The 14,747-nt window shown below is 35.7% G+C and overlaps 1 protein-coding gene across 2 annotated transcripts in view; it reads right to left on the minus strand.

Annotated features, from left to right (window-relative positions):
- NOX4 (NADPH oxidase 4) overlaps positions 1–14,747 on the minus strand; it is a 191,628-nt gene that overhangs the window by 123,048 nt on the left and 53,833 nt on the right. For both annotated transcript variants that reach the window (XM_066370534.1, XM_066370543.1), the window contains exon 8: positions 13,179–13,259. In XM_066370534.1, coding sequence (XP_066226631.1) covers positions 13,179–13,259 — 81 coding nt within the window. The remainder of the gene's footprint in view (positions 1–13,178; positions 13,260–14,747) is intronic.

The following is a 14,747-nucleotide window of genomic DNA, read 5'->3' on the forward strand; positions in this document are numbered from 1 at the left end:
TGTACCGTTTTACCCACACCCACAGCTTAATTATTAACAGTATGCTAGTTTATTCTCCGCTTTGACCAAATTATAATATATAATCACTTCAAATCAGGGGACATGGAAAAGAAAACTGTAAAAACATATAGGGAAATAATTTTTCTCTCTCAGTATTAGAATAGAATTTGCTTAACATATAAGCTCTGGGCCTTCCTTTTCCTGGGCTTCACCAGGTTCCCATCTGACATTCTAAAAAGACTAGGTAGGTGCCTCTCTCTCATAGGAAGATCACAGAAGCCTCTCAGGCCACATCAGTGTGGGTGAAAAGAGCCTTCAATGCAAATGGCTTCAAAAAGAGGAGATACCTGGGAATCAACAACTTTCAACATTTAATTATACTGTATAAACACCTTCATCCTCCAATAATTATTCTTAATTTCCTCCTCCTAGGGGCAAAGTAGAGGGAGGATAAGCCAGTACAGTAAGCCTACATTCATAAATATTTGTCTAACCCTGGTTAACTCTTGAGGCTAAAATATGAAGCTGACAGTGTCTTTAATTCATTGTTTATAAAGACTGCCTGCCTACTGTGTTCCACTGGTCTAAAGAGTATGTTTTTAGATCTACGCATATAGAAAATCATTCCTTTAGAATTCCCTAGATAAAATGTTTCAAGTAGAAGAAAAATCATGCTCTAAAATCACTCTTGCCAGTAAGTAGTCCCAAATGGCAGAGAGTTCCATTTAAAAGAATCATCCAGGTAATCATTTATATAATAAAATGTGGAGAAGTCCAGAAGACTTGGCTCAATAAATTATTTACACTATTAATTGGCTCTTATTGCCATCCACATATTTGAAAAGGGCATTCTTTTTCTCTTGTTCAGAATTATCACATTATAATTCCTCTCTCATGCGAATACAAAAAATAAAATACAATTACTATCCACACAACACTCCAGAGGTAAAGGCAGTGGGAGTGAGGGGTTAAGGTGCCAAATCTCATTTACAATGCATTCCCTATACATGCCTTTGAATGGAGTAGGGTTAGGCTCTCTAGACAGAGGCTCTGTGACATTCATAATTACTTTCCCTCCAATATTCTTTTTTTATCAGTAAGTGAGAATAACAGTATGTAACTCCTCCTGATGAGATTTTCAAATGAAAATGAAGAAAAAACATTGTTACATTTGTCTCTGGAAACAGGAAACAATTTTGCTCCCCTCCCTAATATCTTATGAATTGAAATATCGTTAATATAGCACATAAGTAGCAACCTCGTAGAAAGATGTACTAAAAATTAGAACAATAGATCTGCCCCCAGCTCAGAGCTGCAGGAACCTGGCCTTTGTACACAGCTTGGCTCCACCCCCGCACACCTAGGCTCAGTAGACACAGCCACAAACAACGAATTGAGAGATAGCTCCAGACAGGTAGCCCAAGGCTGGTAACACACAATATCTGACATTGGCTTCCTTTAAAACATCTTCCAAGTAGACCCAAAACCAAAAAAAAACCCCCAAAAAACCAGTGGCAAGCTTCAGACCACACCATAGTTTGACCCAACTAGCCACACAGTGGCACATCCAAAGGGACATTCTGGCAGGCATCAGACCCTGCTGGGAACAACTCTATCTTGGGGGGCAGCTCCTAACAACATCTCATGCATGGTGATCGAGGTCTATCTTTATAGTTAGCCAGCCAGAGGTTTAACTCCACCCATGAATAGGCCAACAGCATTCAAGACTCAACTACAACAGGAGGGCATAGATAACCCACACAAGAAACATACCTAGATCACCCGGCTTAGGTAATCTGGAAGATTCCACCACTGAGCCACTCAAGGCACCAACATCATAAAGCCACAAAAAGTTTGGGAGTCATAGCAGATCTACCTAATACACAGAGACAAACACAAAAAAGGCAGACAAAATGGGGAGACAAAGAAATGCATGCCAAAAGAAAGAACAAGAGAAATCCCAGAAAAAGAACGAACTGAAATGGAAGCAATCAAGACACCAGATGCAGAGTTTAAAAACAATGGTTATAAGGAGGTTCAAGGACCTTAGGGGAAGAATAGATGATCTCAGAGGACTTAATTAAAGAGATAATAAGCATTGAAAATAACATAGAAACCATAATAAAGAAATGGTCAGAAATGAGAAAATAATATCTGAAATGAAGAATACACTAGAAGGAATCAACAGGAGGTGAGATAAAGCAGGACTGAATCAGCAATTTAAAGGACATGATAACAGAAAACACCCAAGCAGAGCAACACAAAGAAAAAAGAATTTTAAAAAATGAGAAAAGTCTAAGGGATCTCGGGGACAACATCACGCATAACAACACCTGCATCATAGAGGTAACAGAAGAAGAGAGTGAGCAAGAAATCAAGAAGCTATTTGAACAGTTAATGGCTAAAAACTTCACTAACCTAGTGAAAGGAAAAGACACACAAACCCAGGAAGCATAGAAGAATTCCAAACAAGATTAGTCCAGAGAGGCCCACACCAAGGCATATCACAATTAAAATGGCAAAATTACAGATGAAGAAAGAATCTTAAGACCAGAAAGAAAAAGGCAGTTACCTAAAAGGGAACGCCTATTAGGATGTCTACTGATTTCTTAAAAGAAACACTTCAGGTCAGAAGGGACTGGCATGAAATATTAAAAGTGATGAAAAGCAGAAAAGCAAGGACCTACAACTAAGACTTCTTTATTCAGCAAGGCTATCATTTAAAATTGAAGAAGAAATAAAGAGTTCCCAGACCAAAAAAAAAAAAAAAGAAGAAGCTAAAGGAGTTTCTTACCATCAAACCAATATTACAAGACATGTTAAAGGAACTTCTTTAAGCAAAAGAAAGAGAGAGAAACATAGGTATAAAAAATAGAATATCAATAAATAAGTACCTATTAATAATAATTTTAAATGTAAATAGAGTAAATGTTCTAATCAAAAGACATAAATAGCTGAATGGATAAGAAAACATGACCAGCCTGACCTGTGGTGGCACAGTGGATAAAGCGTTGACCTGGAACGCAGAGGTCGCCGGTTTGAAACCCTGGGCTTGCCTGGTCAAGGCACATATGGGAGTTGATGCTTCCAGCTCCTCCCCACCCTCTCTCTCTGTTTCTCTCTCCTCTCTCTCTCTCTCTCCCTTCTCTCTCCTCTCTAAAATGAATAAATAAAAAATTTTAAAAAAATAAAATAAAATAAAAATAAAAGAAAACATGACCAATATATAAGTTGTCTACAAAAGATCCACCTCAGAATAAAAGATACATACAATCTGAAAGTGAAGGGATTGAAAAATTTATTTCATGCAACTGGAAATGAAAATAATAATTAAAAAAGCTGGAGTAGTAATATTCGTATCAGACAAAACAGACTTCAAAACAAAGACCATAACAAGAAACAAGGGGGACATTACATAATATTAAAAAGATCTATCCAACAAGAGGCTGTAACACCTGTAAACATATATGCACTCAGCCAAAAAGCACCTAAATATATAAAGAAAATCTTGGTGGACATAAGGGAGAGAGCAACAATAATGCTGTCATTGTATAGGAGTTTAACACCCCGTTGACATCAATGGATGTAAAACAAAATCAACAAGGCAACAGTAACTTTAAATGACACACTGGACTAGATGGATTTAAATTATATTTACAGAATATTTAATCTCAAAGCAGCAGAATGTACATTTTTTCAAGTGCACATGGAACATTCTCTAGGATAGAACAAATGTTAGAACACAAAATTAGTCTTAATAAATTCAAGAGGATTAAAATAACACAGAGCATCTTCTCTAACCACAATGGTAAAAAAAAAAAAAAGTTGAAAAATAAACAAAGAGACATTAAATAACATGTTACTAAACTTTAACTGTGTTAACAATGAGATCAAAGAATAAATCAAAACCTATCTTGAGACAAATGAAAATGAACACAAAACAAACCAAAAATTTATAGCATTACAACTAACCTCAAAAAGCAAGAAAACCATTAAATAAATCATCTCACCCTTCACCTAATAGAACAACAACAACAAAAAGAACAAAAAATAAAGCCCAGAATAAGCAGAAGGAAGAAACAGTAAATACAGTGGAAATAAATTATATACGATACAAAGTATCAATGAAACCAAGAGCTGGTTCTTTGAAAAGATAAACAATATTGACAAATTTTTAACCAGGCTCATCAAGAAAAAAAGAAATGATCCAAGTAAATAAAATCTGAAATGAAAGAAGAGAAATTACAACTAACACCACAGAAATACAAAAAAATGTAATAACATTATAAACTACATGCCAAAAAATTGAAAAACCTGGACAAAAATGAATAAATTCCTAGAAACATACACTCTTCTAAAACTGAACCAGGAAGAATCAGAAAATCTGAATAGACCAATTACAACTAATGAAATCAAAGCAACAATCAAAATGCTCCCAGAAAACATAAGTACTGGCAGATAGCCACACAGGCAAATTATTTCAATAATTCAAAGAACTAACACATATTCACAAAAGATTCCAAAAACTTCAACAGGAGGGAAGACTTCCAGGCTCTTTTTATGAGGTCAACATTATCCTAATTCTAAAACTAGAGAAAGATCAATATATTAAAAAGATCATACACTATGATCAAGTGGGATTTATTCCAGGGACGCAAGGTTGATACAATATTTGCAAAACAATAAGCATGATAAACCACATAAACAAAATGAAAGATAAAAGGCACATGATCATATCAGTAGATGCAGAAAAAGCATTTGATAAAATCCAGCAAATATTTATTATTAAAACTCTCAGCAAAATAGAAATAGAGGAGACATACTTCAACATAATAAAGGCCATATATGACAAACCCACAGCCAAAATCATACTCAAAGGGCAAAATCTAAAATTGTTTCCCTTAAGATCAGGAATGAGACAGGAATGTTATCTTTCACCACTCTTCTTCAACATAGCATTGGAAGTTCTAGCCACAGCAATCTGATAAGAAAAAGAAGTAAAAGGAATCCAAACAGAAAAGAATGAAGTAAAACTGTCATTATTTACAAATGACATGATACTGTGTATAGAGAACCCTAAAAATTACAACAAAAAACTACTAGAACTGATAAATGAATTTAGTAAAGTAGAAGGATACAAAATGGATATTCAGAAATTGGTGACATTTTTATACATTAATCCTGAGCTATAAGAAAGAGAAACTAAGAAGCAATTCCATTTACAATGACAACAACAACAAAGAATACGGTACCTAGGAATAAATTTAAATAAGGAGGTAAAAGACCAGTAGTCAGAAAATTATAGGGTACTGAAGAAAGAAATTGAGGAAAATATCAATAAGTGGAAGTGTATACTGTATTCATGGATAGAAAGAATTAACAATCAAATGACCATACTACCTAAAGCAATCATAGGTTCAACACAATTCCTATTAAAATACCAATGGCATATCTCACAGAACTAGAATATTCCAAAAATTTATGTAAAACTGCAAAAGACTTCAAATAGCCATAGCAATCTTAAGAAAGAACAAAGCTGAAGGCATCATACTACTTGATATCAAACTATACTACAAGGTCATAATAATCAAAAAAGCATGGTACTGGCATAAAAGGAGGCACATTGACCATTGGAAAAGAATAGAGAACTCAAAAAATAAACCTATGCCTTTATAGTAAATTAATATTGAATAAATTAGGCAACAACATACAATGGGGTAAAGACAGTCTCTTCAATAAAAGGTGTTGGGAAAATTGGACAGATATAAACAAAATTTTGAAACTAGACAACTTTCTTACACCATATGCAAGAATAAATGCACAATGTATTAAAGTCATATATAAGTCATGAAACTATAAAAATTTTAGAAGAAAACAAAGGCAGTGAAATCTCAGATATTTCTCATAGCAATATTTTTGCTGATATATCTCCTTGGGCAAGGGAATCAAAAGAAAAAACAAATAGGACTACATCAAACTAAAAAGTTTTTGCACAGCAAAGGAAACCATCAACAAAATGAAAAGACAACCGACCGAATGGGAGAACATATTCACCAATGATACATCTGATACAGGCTTAATATTCAAAAGTTAAAAAGAACTTAAAAAAGTCAACACCAAAAAAGCCAAATAATCCAATTTTAAAATGGGCAATGTATCAGAATAAACACTTTTACAAAGAAAACGTACAAGTGGCCAATAATCATATAAAACGATGGTCAACATACTAATCATCAGAGAAATGCAAGTTATAAACACTATGAGATATCATCGCACACCAGTCAGAATGGCTATCATCAATGAATCAACAAAAAAAGAGAACCTCCATGCACCGTTGGTAGGAATGCAGATTGGTACAACTGTTGTAGAAAGCAGTATGTATTTTTTTCAAAAAAATTAAGAGAACTGCCTTATGACCCAGTGATTCCACATGTGGCAATACATAAGAAGAAACCCAAAACAATATTTTGAAATAATATATGCACCCCTATGTTCATTGCAATATTATTTGCAATAGCCAAGATTTGGAAGTTGCCCAAGTTCCCATCAGTAGATGAATAGGTAAAAATGTTGTGGTACATTTACACAATAAAATACTACTTGGCCATAAAAAAAGGAAATCTTATCTTTTTTTGACAGTATGAATGGATCTGTAGATTATTATTCTAAGTGAAATAAGCCAGTAAGAGAAAGACAAATACCATATGATTTCACTTATATGTAAAATCTTTTTTTTTTTTTTTTAGGCAAGAGGAGGGGAGATTGTGAAGCAGACTCTTGTATGCACCCCTACTGGGATCCACCTGGCAACCCCATCTAGGGACCATGCTGGAGTCCCAAACTATTTTTAGCACCTGAGGCTGATGCACTCCAATGGAGCTACCTTAGTGCCAGGGGCCACACTCGAACCCATCGAGGCACTGGCTGAGGGAAGGAAAGAGAGAGAGAAGGGAGGAGAAGCATATGGTCACTTCTCTGACTGGGAATTGAACCTGGGAGGTCCATACAACAGGGTCGATACTCTTTCCACTGAGCCACTGATCAGGGCTTATATGTGGAATCTAATAAAAAAAATAAACTAACAAATAAAATAGAAACAGAATCATAGGTACAGAAAACAGATGGACAGCTGTCAGGGGGGAGGGAGGCTTGGGGAGCTTGGTGGAAAAAGTAAAGGGACTAAGAGAAAAACTAACCAGACACTGACAACAATAAGTGACTACCAGAGGGAAGGGGGCAGGGTAGGTGGAAGAGGGCAAAGGGGGAGTAAATGGTGGAATGAGACTTGACTTGGGGCAGTGAAAGCATAATACAGTATGCAAATGATGTGCTATACAGCTGTATACCTGAAACCTATATAATTTTATTAAGTAATGTCACCCCAATAAATTCAATTAAAAGAAATGTGGAAAAAGTGCTATGTCTTTTTCAAGAATAAAAAAAAATTTTTTAGTGCAAATATAATTATTTTCCTACTAGTATTTATTGAGTATGTGTAGACTCTGCATATATTGCTGCATTTACTTATATAAACCTGAGATAACCCACAATGTAGGTGATTTTATTAATCCCATCTAGTGGAAAAGAGAAAGAAAGAGCAGATTATCTGCGATGGTCATACAGCTATTAACTATTGTAGCTGTTTAATGGCCATGCTTATATTGATCTCTTGGAAAGGAAAATTAATGTATTTTGAAAATCCATTTAAATATTGTAAAGAAACATCTGAGTTTAGTGTGTATGAAATGTGTTTTTTTAGTGTGTCATGCAATAGATTTGCTTAGAAATAATTTTTAAAATCTGAAACATAGGTAACAGGAATGCAAACTAGGTGAACCTAAGAGCACAAAAAATCATGGAACCAGGTAACTGAATCTTAAATAATTTGGAGGAATCTTAAATAATTTGCAATATTTAGAGCAAAGAAGGTAAGACTTTCACCTTGCCAAAATCAGATCACATACCCCAAAAGCCTGCATTTGGTTTGGTGTCCAGGTTTAAAAGCAATACAGGGCACGCAGTGCGAAATTGCGGCCAGCGTAATGTAGTGGTTAGAAATGTGGACTCAAAGATCTGATAGCTGGGTTTAAACCCAAGTCCGCTCAGTAACATGACTTTCAGCATGTTACTTCACCTTTCACTGCCTCTGTTTTCTCACAGTAAAAACAGCAGCAGCAGCAGATTTTACCAGGGCTGCTGGGAGGATTTAATGAAATCAAACACTAGTAAGATAATGATAAATACTGAATAAACTTTAATTATTAATATATCCAAAGGAGAAAGCTTATAATAATGACAAGACTTGAAACATCACCATGCAAGAGACAAATGAATAATAGAATTTAGAGGACAGTGACTCAGTTTCCACGGTCTGCATTAGAGTCAAAGATTTTTAAATCTATCCAGAAACTAAAGTAAAATAAATTCTGGTTCAACACATAAGAATTTTGTGGAAATTACAGCTTCCCAAAGACAGAATGGGCTCTTCAGAAATAATTATTTACTTAGACATATTATAGGGGAGATTTATAGAGTGTTGGTCAAGATATTCTTTAAGGTTCCTTCAGATTTTGAGATTCTGTGAAAATAAAAGGAATCAAACAAAATCATATGAAGCAATTGCTCCTCTCACTGCAAAAGTCTGCTTAGGTAGAGAAATCAGCAAACAATTTTTAATCACTTCATCCTTATAGCCTAAAGTTTTCTAAAATTTCTAGCCCCTATTGATCCTTCAATTCCCTAAATTACTATAATTATTGAAAATAAAATATTTACAGTTGGAAAATATTATATCTAAAGTTATCTTTCACTCTTGCAGCTGAATTTTTTTAAATCCAGTACTAATTATCAATGTTGAGAAAATCAAGGTCATGCAAAAAAGTTATTCTTTTTTACCATATTATAGTGCTTAGCACACTGATAAACAGAGGAGTAAAATGCCCAGCACACAGTAATTTTCTGTTCAAACTTAAAGTATACTGTTTAACAGTAATCTCAATATAAATCCAAGAAACTTGTTTTCAATAACTGCACTTTACTCATGTAACCAAAATCTAGAGAATGAAATTATCAAGTTATTTCATAGATAAAGATATGGCTAAGTTCTCAACATTGGCACAAAGGATAATAACTTCAATAAATTTACTTACAGACATATCCTTAGCAATGAAAAAAACAGTTTGAAAAATGTTCCATTTTGAGAAAGCTAAAAGATTTATCAGTAGTAATCTTTCTCACAGCAGAAGCATAATCAATGTAGCTTTATTCAAAATTAAGCTTTATAGGGCAATAAACTTTTAGTTATAAGATGAATAAGTTATAAGAAGCTAATGTACAGCTTGGTGACTATAGTTAATGATACTGTAATGTATACTTGAAATTTGCTAGTAGAGTAGATATTAAGCACATTCACCAAAAGAAAAAAAAAATGATAAAAAAAAAACTATGTGATGTGATGAATGTGTTAATTAGTTTTATTGTGGTAACAATTTCACAATGCACAAGTATATCATTAGACTGTATACTCTAAATAATACAATTCTATTAGTCAATATACTTTAATAAAAAATAAAACTTCTTTTAAAAATGTGCACTGTACAATGCTTAGAGTATTGCATTTTTGTTGCATAAAACTTATTTTAGTATTAGAACTCTCAATATAGCCTAACCAGGCGGTGGCGCAGTGGATAGAGCATTGGACTGGGATGTGGAGGACCCAGGTTCAAGACCCCGAGGTTGCCAGCTTGAGTGCGGGCTCATCTGGTTTGAGCAAAGCTCACCAGCTTGGACCCAAGGTCGCTGACTCGAGCAAGGGGTTACTCGGTCTGCTGAAGGCCCACGGTCAAGGCACATATGAAAAGCAATCAATGAACAACTAAGGTTTAACAACAAAAAACTGATGATTGATGCTTCTCATCTCTCTCCATTCCTGTCTGTCTGTCCCTGTCTATCCCTCTGACTCTCTCTCTGTCTCTGTAAATAAAATAAAATAAATAAAAGTTTAAAAAAAAAGAACTCTCAATATAATCCTTCAAACTTAAGTCTGTTTGAACTTCTGAACTTTTAAAAAAAAAGACTCTGTTTTGAATTACAAAGAAACAGATTTTTTTCAGAGTTTTAACTTAGTATACCATAAAGGCCAAAGAATGCATAATTAATTATATTAACAAGTAATTGCATTTTTCTCTCATTTGTTATAGATGAAAGAGATCACAATCTCAGATAAATCAAGACGTTAACTCTTTTAAAGAAATCTTCAGGCCAAATTCTCAAAAGTGCAGAGCTCTCCCAGTGTTAAATCTGTGAGTTTCTAAGTCAGAGTGGATTTGAACCCAGGACCCATCATTTAGGAAACTTAAGCAAATTACTCTTTTTAAACCTCGGTTTTCCCACCTGTAAAGCAGGTTTCCCATTGTTATTTACTCTTATAAAATTATGATCCTTTAATGATATGAAGCATTGAAATCATTTTGCAATATAATAAGCATTATGTAATTGCTTTAAATTATTGTTTTTATCATTAGCAGCACCTTCTTACTCATAGTCCATTTTATGATAATAGTTCTGGGCAGGAAAACAAACCATTAAAAGAACAGAATGTAGAGGAGTTTTGCTCTACCACACTGGCTTTGTTGGGACCCCAGTTCTCCACTGCATGTGTTATCCTTACAAAGGGAAAAAAGTGGAACCCAGAGCTTCCAATGACCACAGCTCTTTCACTGTGGCAGAATGGCTACCTGGAAGCTGGGATTATAATGTATAGCTATGTTTCTGATGCCCTGCAACCATATGGTCTAGAACTATGACCAGGACCTATGAGAGAGAGATCCATATAATACTGCCTTCTAAACAAGAGGTCTCCAAAATCAGGGGAGGGGGATTTGAACTTGAACCCTGAAAATAATATACTCTTTATGTATATGGATGTTGGAGAAAGCCAAAGCACCAAGTGACTTTCTGTTCCCATCCTGAGAAAGGGAAGGTCGAGACTAAGCATACATGACCGAAGGCAGTCGCGCATCCAGGAAAGGCCTCAAGGACGCGATGCTTGGCCCTGCTGGAGCTTTCTGCAGGTCAGGAATCAGAGAGCAGATGGTGTGGTGTTAAGTCTCAGAAAGGGCAAGAGCAATCTAATCAGTTTTGCAAAACTAAATAATAAAATTGTACACTGTATTCTGCCTGTTAGTTTCTTATGCAAGATGTCATACTTCTGCGTAATAAATTAGATAGCTGATCTCTCCACAGCACCTCAGTCCTGGAGAGATTGGGGTCCTCCACCTGCAGTACTGTTGCTGCCTCATTCCTTTGCAGCTCCTCTTCATGAAACCCTGAATATTAACAACATATGACCTAATGTTCTGACAACGTACATTATAAAACATTCTGAGGAAAGGATTAACAGGTCTGAACCATTCTCCAAACACTTTCACTGGGAACATTTGGGGTAAGATAAATGCGGAATGCCAGCTGTGTTACCAGGTCACACTATTCATTGGTGGAATGCATCTGGACCAGTAGGACTATGAGTGAATTGTAAAATCATTTTAGGACTGACATATCTCAGCTTCCTATGTGCAGTGTGATCTCACAACTGAGGGCATCCCTTGAGGAGACCTGGCATGTTACTAAGATCCTAGTTCTGTGGAGTATGAGCCTTACCCAAGGCAAAGTAGTCTATGTCTAGCCATATGGTCTTGTCATCTTAAAACTGAGTAGCTATTTTTGGAGGTAAAGGAGAGAAAATGGAAAATGATTTCTGAATAATAGGGACTGCCACTGAAGAAGCACCTCGCCTTATCCTGTTGACATTCTATGTTTCCTGTCCTGTATCCTCCTACTAAACAAAGTGAACTCGATACCAGGCAATGGTGTCATATTAGTGTGTGTCAAGATAAAACCACAAGTCCACCCTGGTGATCATGCAGACATATGCACATACAAAAATATAGTATTTTCTTCCTCTGAACTAACGATATTTTTCAAACGCCATGCTTTTGAGAACACTGCTTTGGTCTATGTTCTTTTCAGAATATTTAGTGTATATTCTTTGTAACTACCTTAGGATACTTCCTGTTTTCCCTTTGTGATTTTTCAGTTTTTGACAGATCTTTGACTTTGGTCATTGTAAATCTTTAGCTTTCTCTGCAACTATTATTGTCTCTAGGCATTTTTAAACTAAAACCTCCTAACTCTATCTTTATAAATTCCATAGCAGCAAGACATAAGGAATTCCTGAAATTACAAATAATAAAATTGCTTCTTGAAGCTCTTCACTTCTTACTTTCTTTCTTTTCTTTTCTTTCTTTCTTTCTTTCTTTCTTTTCTTTCTTTCTTTCTTTCTTTCTTTCTTTCTTTCTTTCTTTCTTCCTTTCTTTCTTTCTTTCCTTTCTTTCTCTCTCTCTCTCTTTCTTTCTTTCCTTCCTTCCTTCTTTTCCTCCCTCCATTCCTTCCTTCCTTCCTTCCTTCCTTCCTTCCTTCCTTCCTTCCTTCCTTCCTTCCTTCCTTTCTTCTTCTTTCAAGAGAGAGAGAGAGAGAGAGACAGGAAGGGAGAGAGAAGTAGGGAGGAGAGGGATGAGAAGTATCAAGTTGTAGTTGCTTCATTTTACTTGTGTTTTTTTTTTAATTTATTTTTTTATTGATTGCTTCTTATGCATTCCTTAACCCAGGGAGTTCAAGCTGAGCCACTAACCCCTTGCTCAAGCTAGCAACCTTGGGCTCAAGCCAGTAACTTTGCGATCATGTCGATGATCCCGCACTTATGCTGGCAGCCCTGTGCTCAAAGTCATGACCCTATGCTCGAGATGGTGAGTCCTTGCTCAAACAGGCAACCTTGGGGTTTGCAATCAAGGGCCTCAGTGCCCTGGGCCTATGATCAACCCACAGCACCATCGCTTAGGCACTTCTTACTTTCTTAAAGAAGTTATCATGATAAAACTATAGGGAGCTTTAAAGATTATTATGGGAAAAATACCTCTGTCTTTCAATTTTAACATACTTTTATACTAGTTCCATTAAACGTGCTATGCTAAAAATAAAATTCTTTCTTCCATTCTTGATACTGGCCTCAATTTCAAGCAGCCAAATAATTTTACCATTTCCTATGAAAATTTCTGCAGATATATCTGTCATTACCCCATTTTTAGGCACATGTGGTGTTAAAAATATTTTTTATGACTTACCCTGAAACATGCAACATCAGCAGCATGTAGAAGACAAAGAAGAGATTATGAGTGTACCAGAAGATGTCATAGTTAGAAACGCTGAAAAAACAAATAACTTAGTTTCAATGCCACTTTACATTCCACCTCACTAAAAAGACTGCATTTCAAACATGTCACAATGGAAGAAAGTCAAATATGAATTCATCTGAGATTTATCTATTATATAAAAATATGTACATACCATATATAGATAACTGACAAAAATTAGAAATGACCCTAAAACTTGAAGTTCTTTGGGTAGTTGAAATAAAGACACATGGAAAAATTAAAATAAAGTGTTGATTTTACAGTTATTCTGATGTAAGGCTAAGGAGTGGTTATAGTTTGCTCATATGTACTTTTGCTGTCATTTTTTCCAATATTCTCAATATTCAAGTGATTTCCAAACCAACTAATGTTCATATTTTTTAGAGAGTAATTTAAAGGAAACTCAAAGTGAGAGAATTAAATATATGCTCATTAAAATTATATTCTTGTCCTGGACAAAGATAACTTAAAAATCACAATGTGGTATCACTGTCCTGCAGAAGAACAGAGTTTGAAAAAAATAACACATTTGAGTATGATAAACACAATCTATAAAATGTTTGAGAGAAGTACAAAAACTAATAGTTATTTTATTTTATATGTCTGGGTGGGTATTAATATATAGAATCTTAGAGGTAAAGGACAGGTACTTGTAAAGGCTTTTGAGAGAATTTTGATACAACACCTGATTTAGAACCCCTTTTACAACCCCTGATTTAAACAATGGGCAGTTGATTCACATTTCATTCGGCTTTTATTCTCATAAACAAAATCATTAACATTTTGGGGGCCCTGGCCGGTTGGCTCAGCGGTAGAGCGTCGGCCTGGCGTGCGGGGGACCTGGGTTCGATTCCCGGCCAGGGCACACAGGAGAAGCGCCCATTTGCTTCTCCACCCCCCCCCTTCCTCTCTGTCTCTCTCTTCCCCTCCCGCAGCCAAGGCTCCATTGGAGCAAAGATGGCCCGGGCGCTGGGGATGGCTCCTTGGCCTCTGCCCCAGGCGCTAGAGTGGCTCTGGTCGCGGCAGAGCGACGCCCCGGAGGGGCAGAGCATCGCCCCCTGGTGGGCAGAGCATCGCCCCCTGGTGGGCGTGCCGGGTGGATTCTGGTCCGGCGCATGCGGGAGTCTGTCTGACTGTCTCTCCCCGTTTCCAGCTTCAGAAAAATACAAAAAAAAAAAAAAAACACAACAAAAACATTTTTGGAACATATGCCTTTTTGCACATATCTAATTCTTTTTTAATTTCAATTCCTACAAGTGAAATTGCTAGGTCAAAGGGCACATATTTGCAATGATTTTGATATACACTGCCCATTACTATCTGAAAACATGTTTATCAACTACAAATCCAACTTTCAAATAGGAGTGCCTCTTTCCCAAACCCAGGATCCACCTTGTAAGTTCATTATTTTGTATAAGTGGAATTTGGCATTATTTTATATTTGTGTTACACACTTTTAATCCATCTATTACTTCTCTATTCATAAAAATTATCCATATC

This window comes from Saccopteryx leptura, chromosome 1, assembly GCF_036850995.1.
Source record: "Saccopteryx leptura isolate mSacLep1 chromosome 1, mSacLep1_pri_phased_curated, whole genome shotgun sequence".
Taxonomy (NCBI): domain Eukaryota; kingdom Metazoa; phylum Chordata; class Mammalia; order Chiroptera; family Emballonuridae; genus Saccopteryx; species Saccopteryx leptura.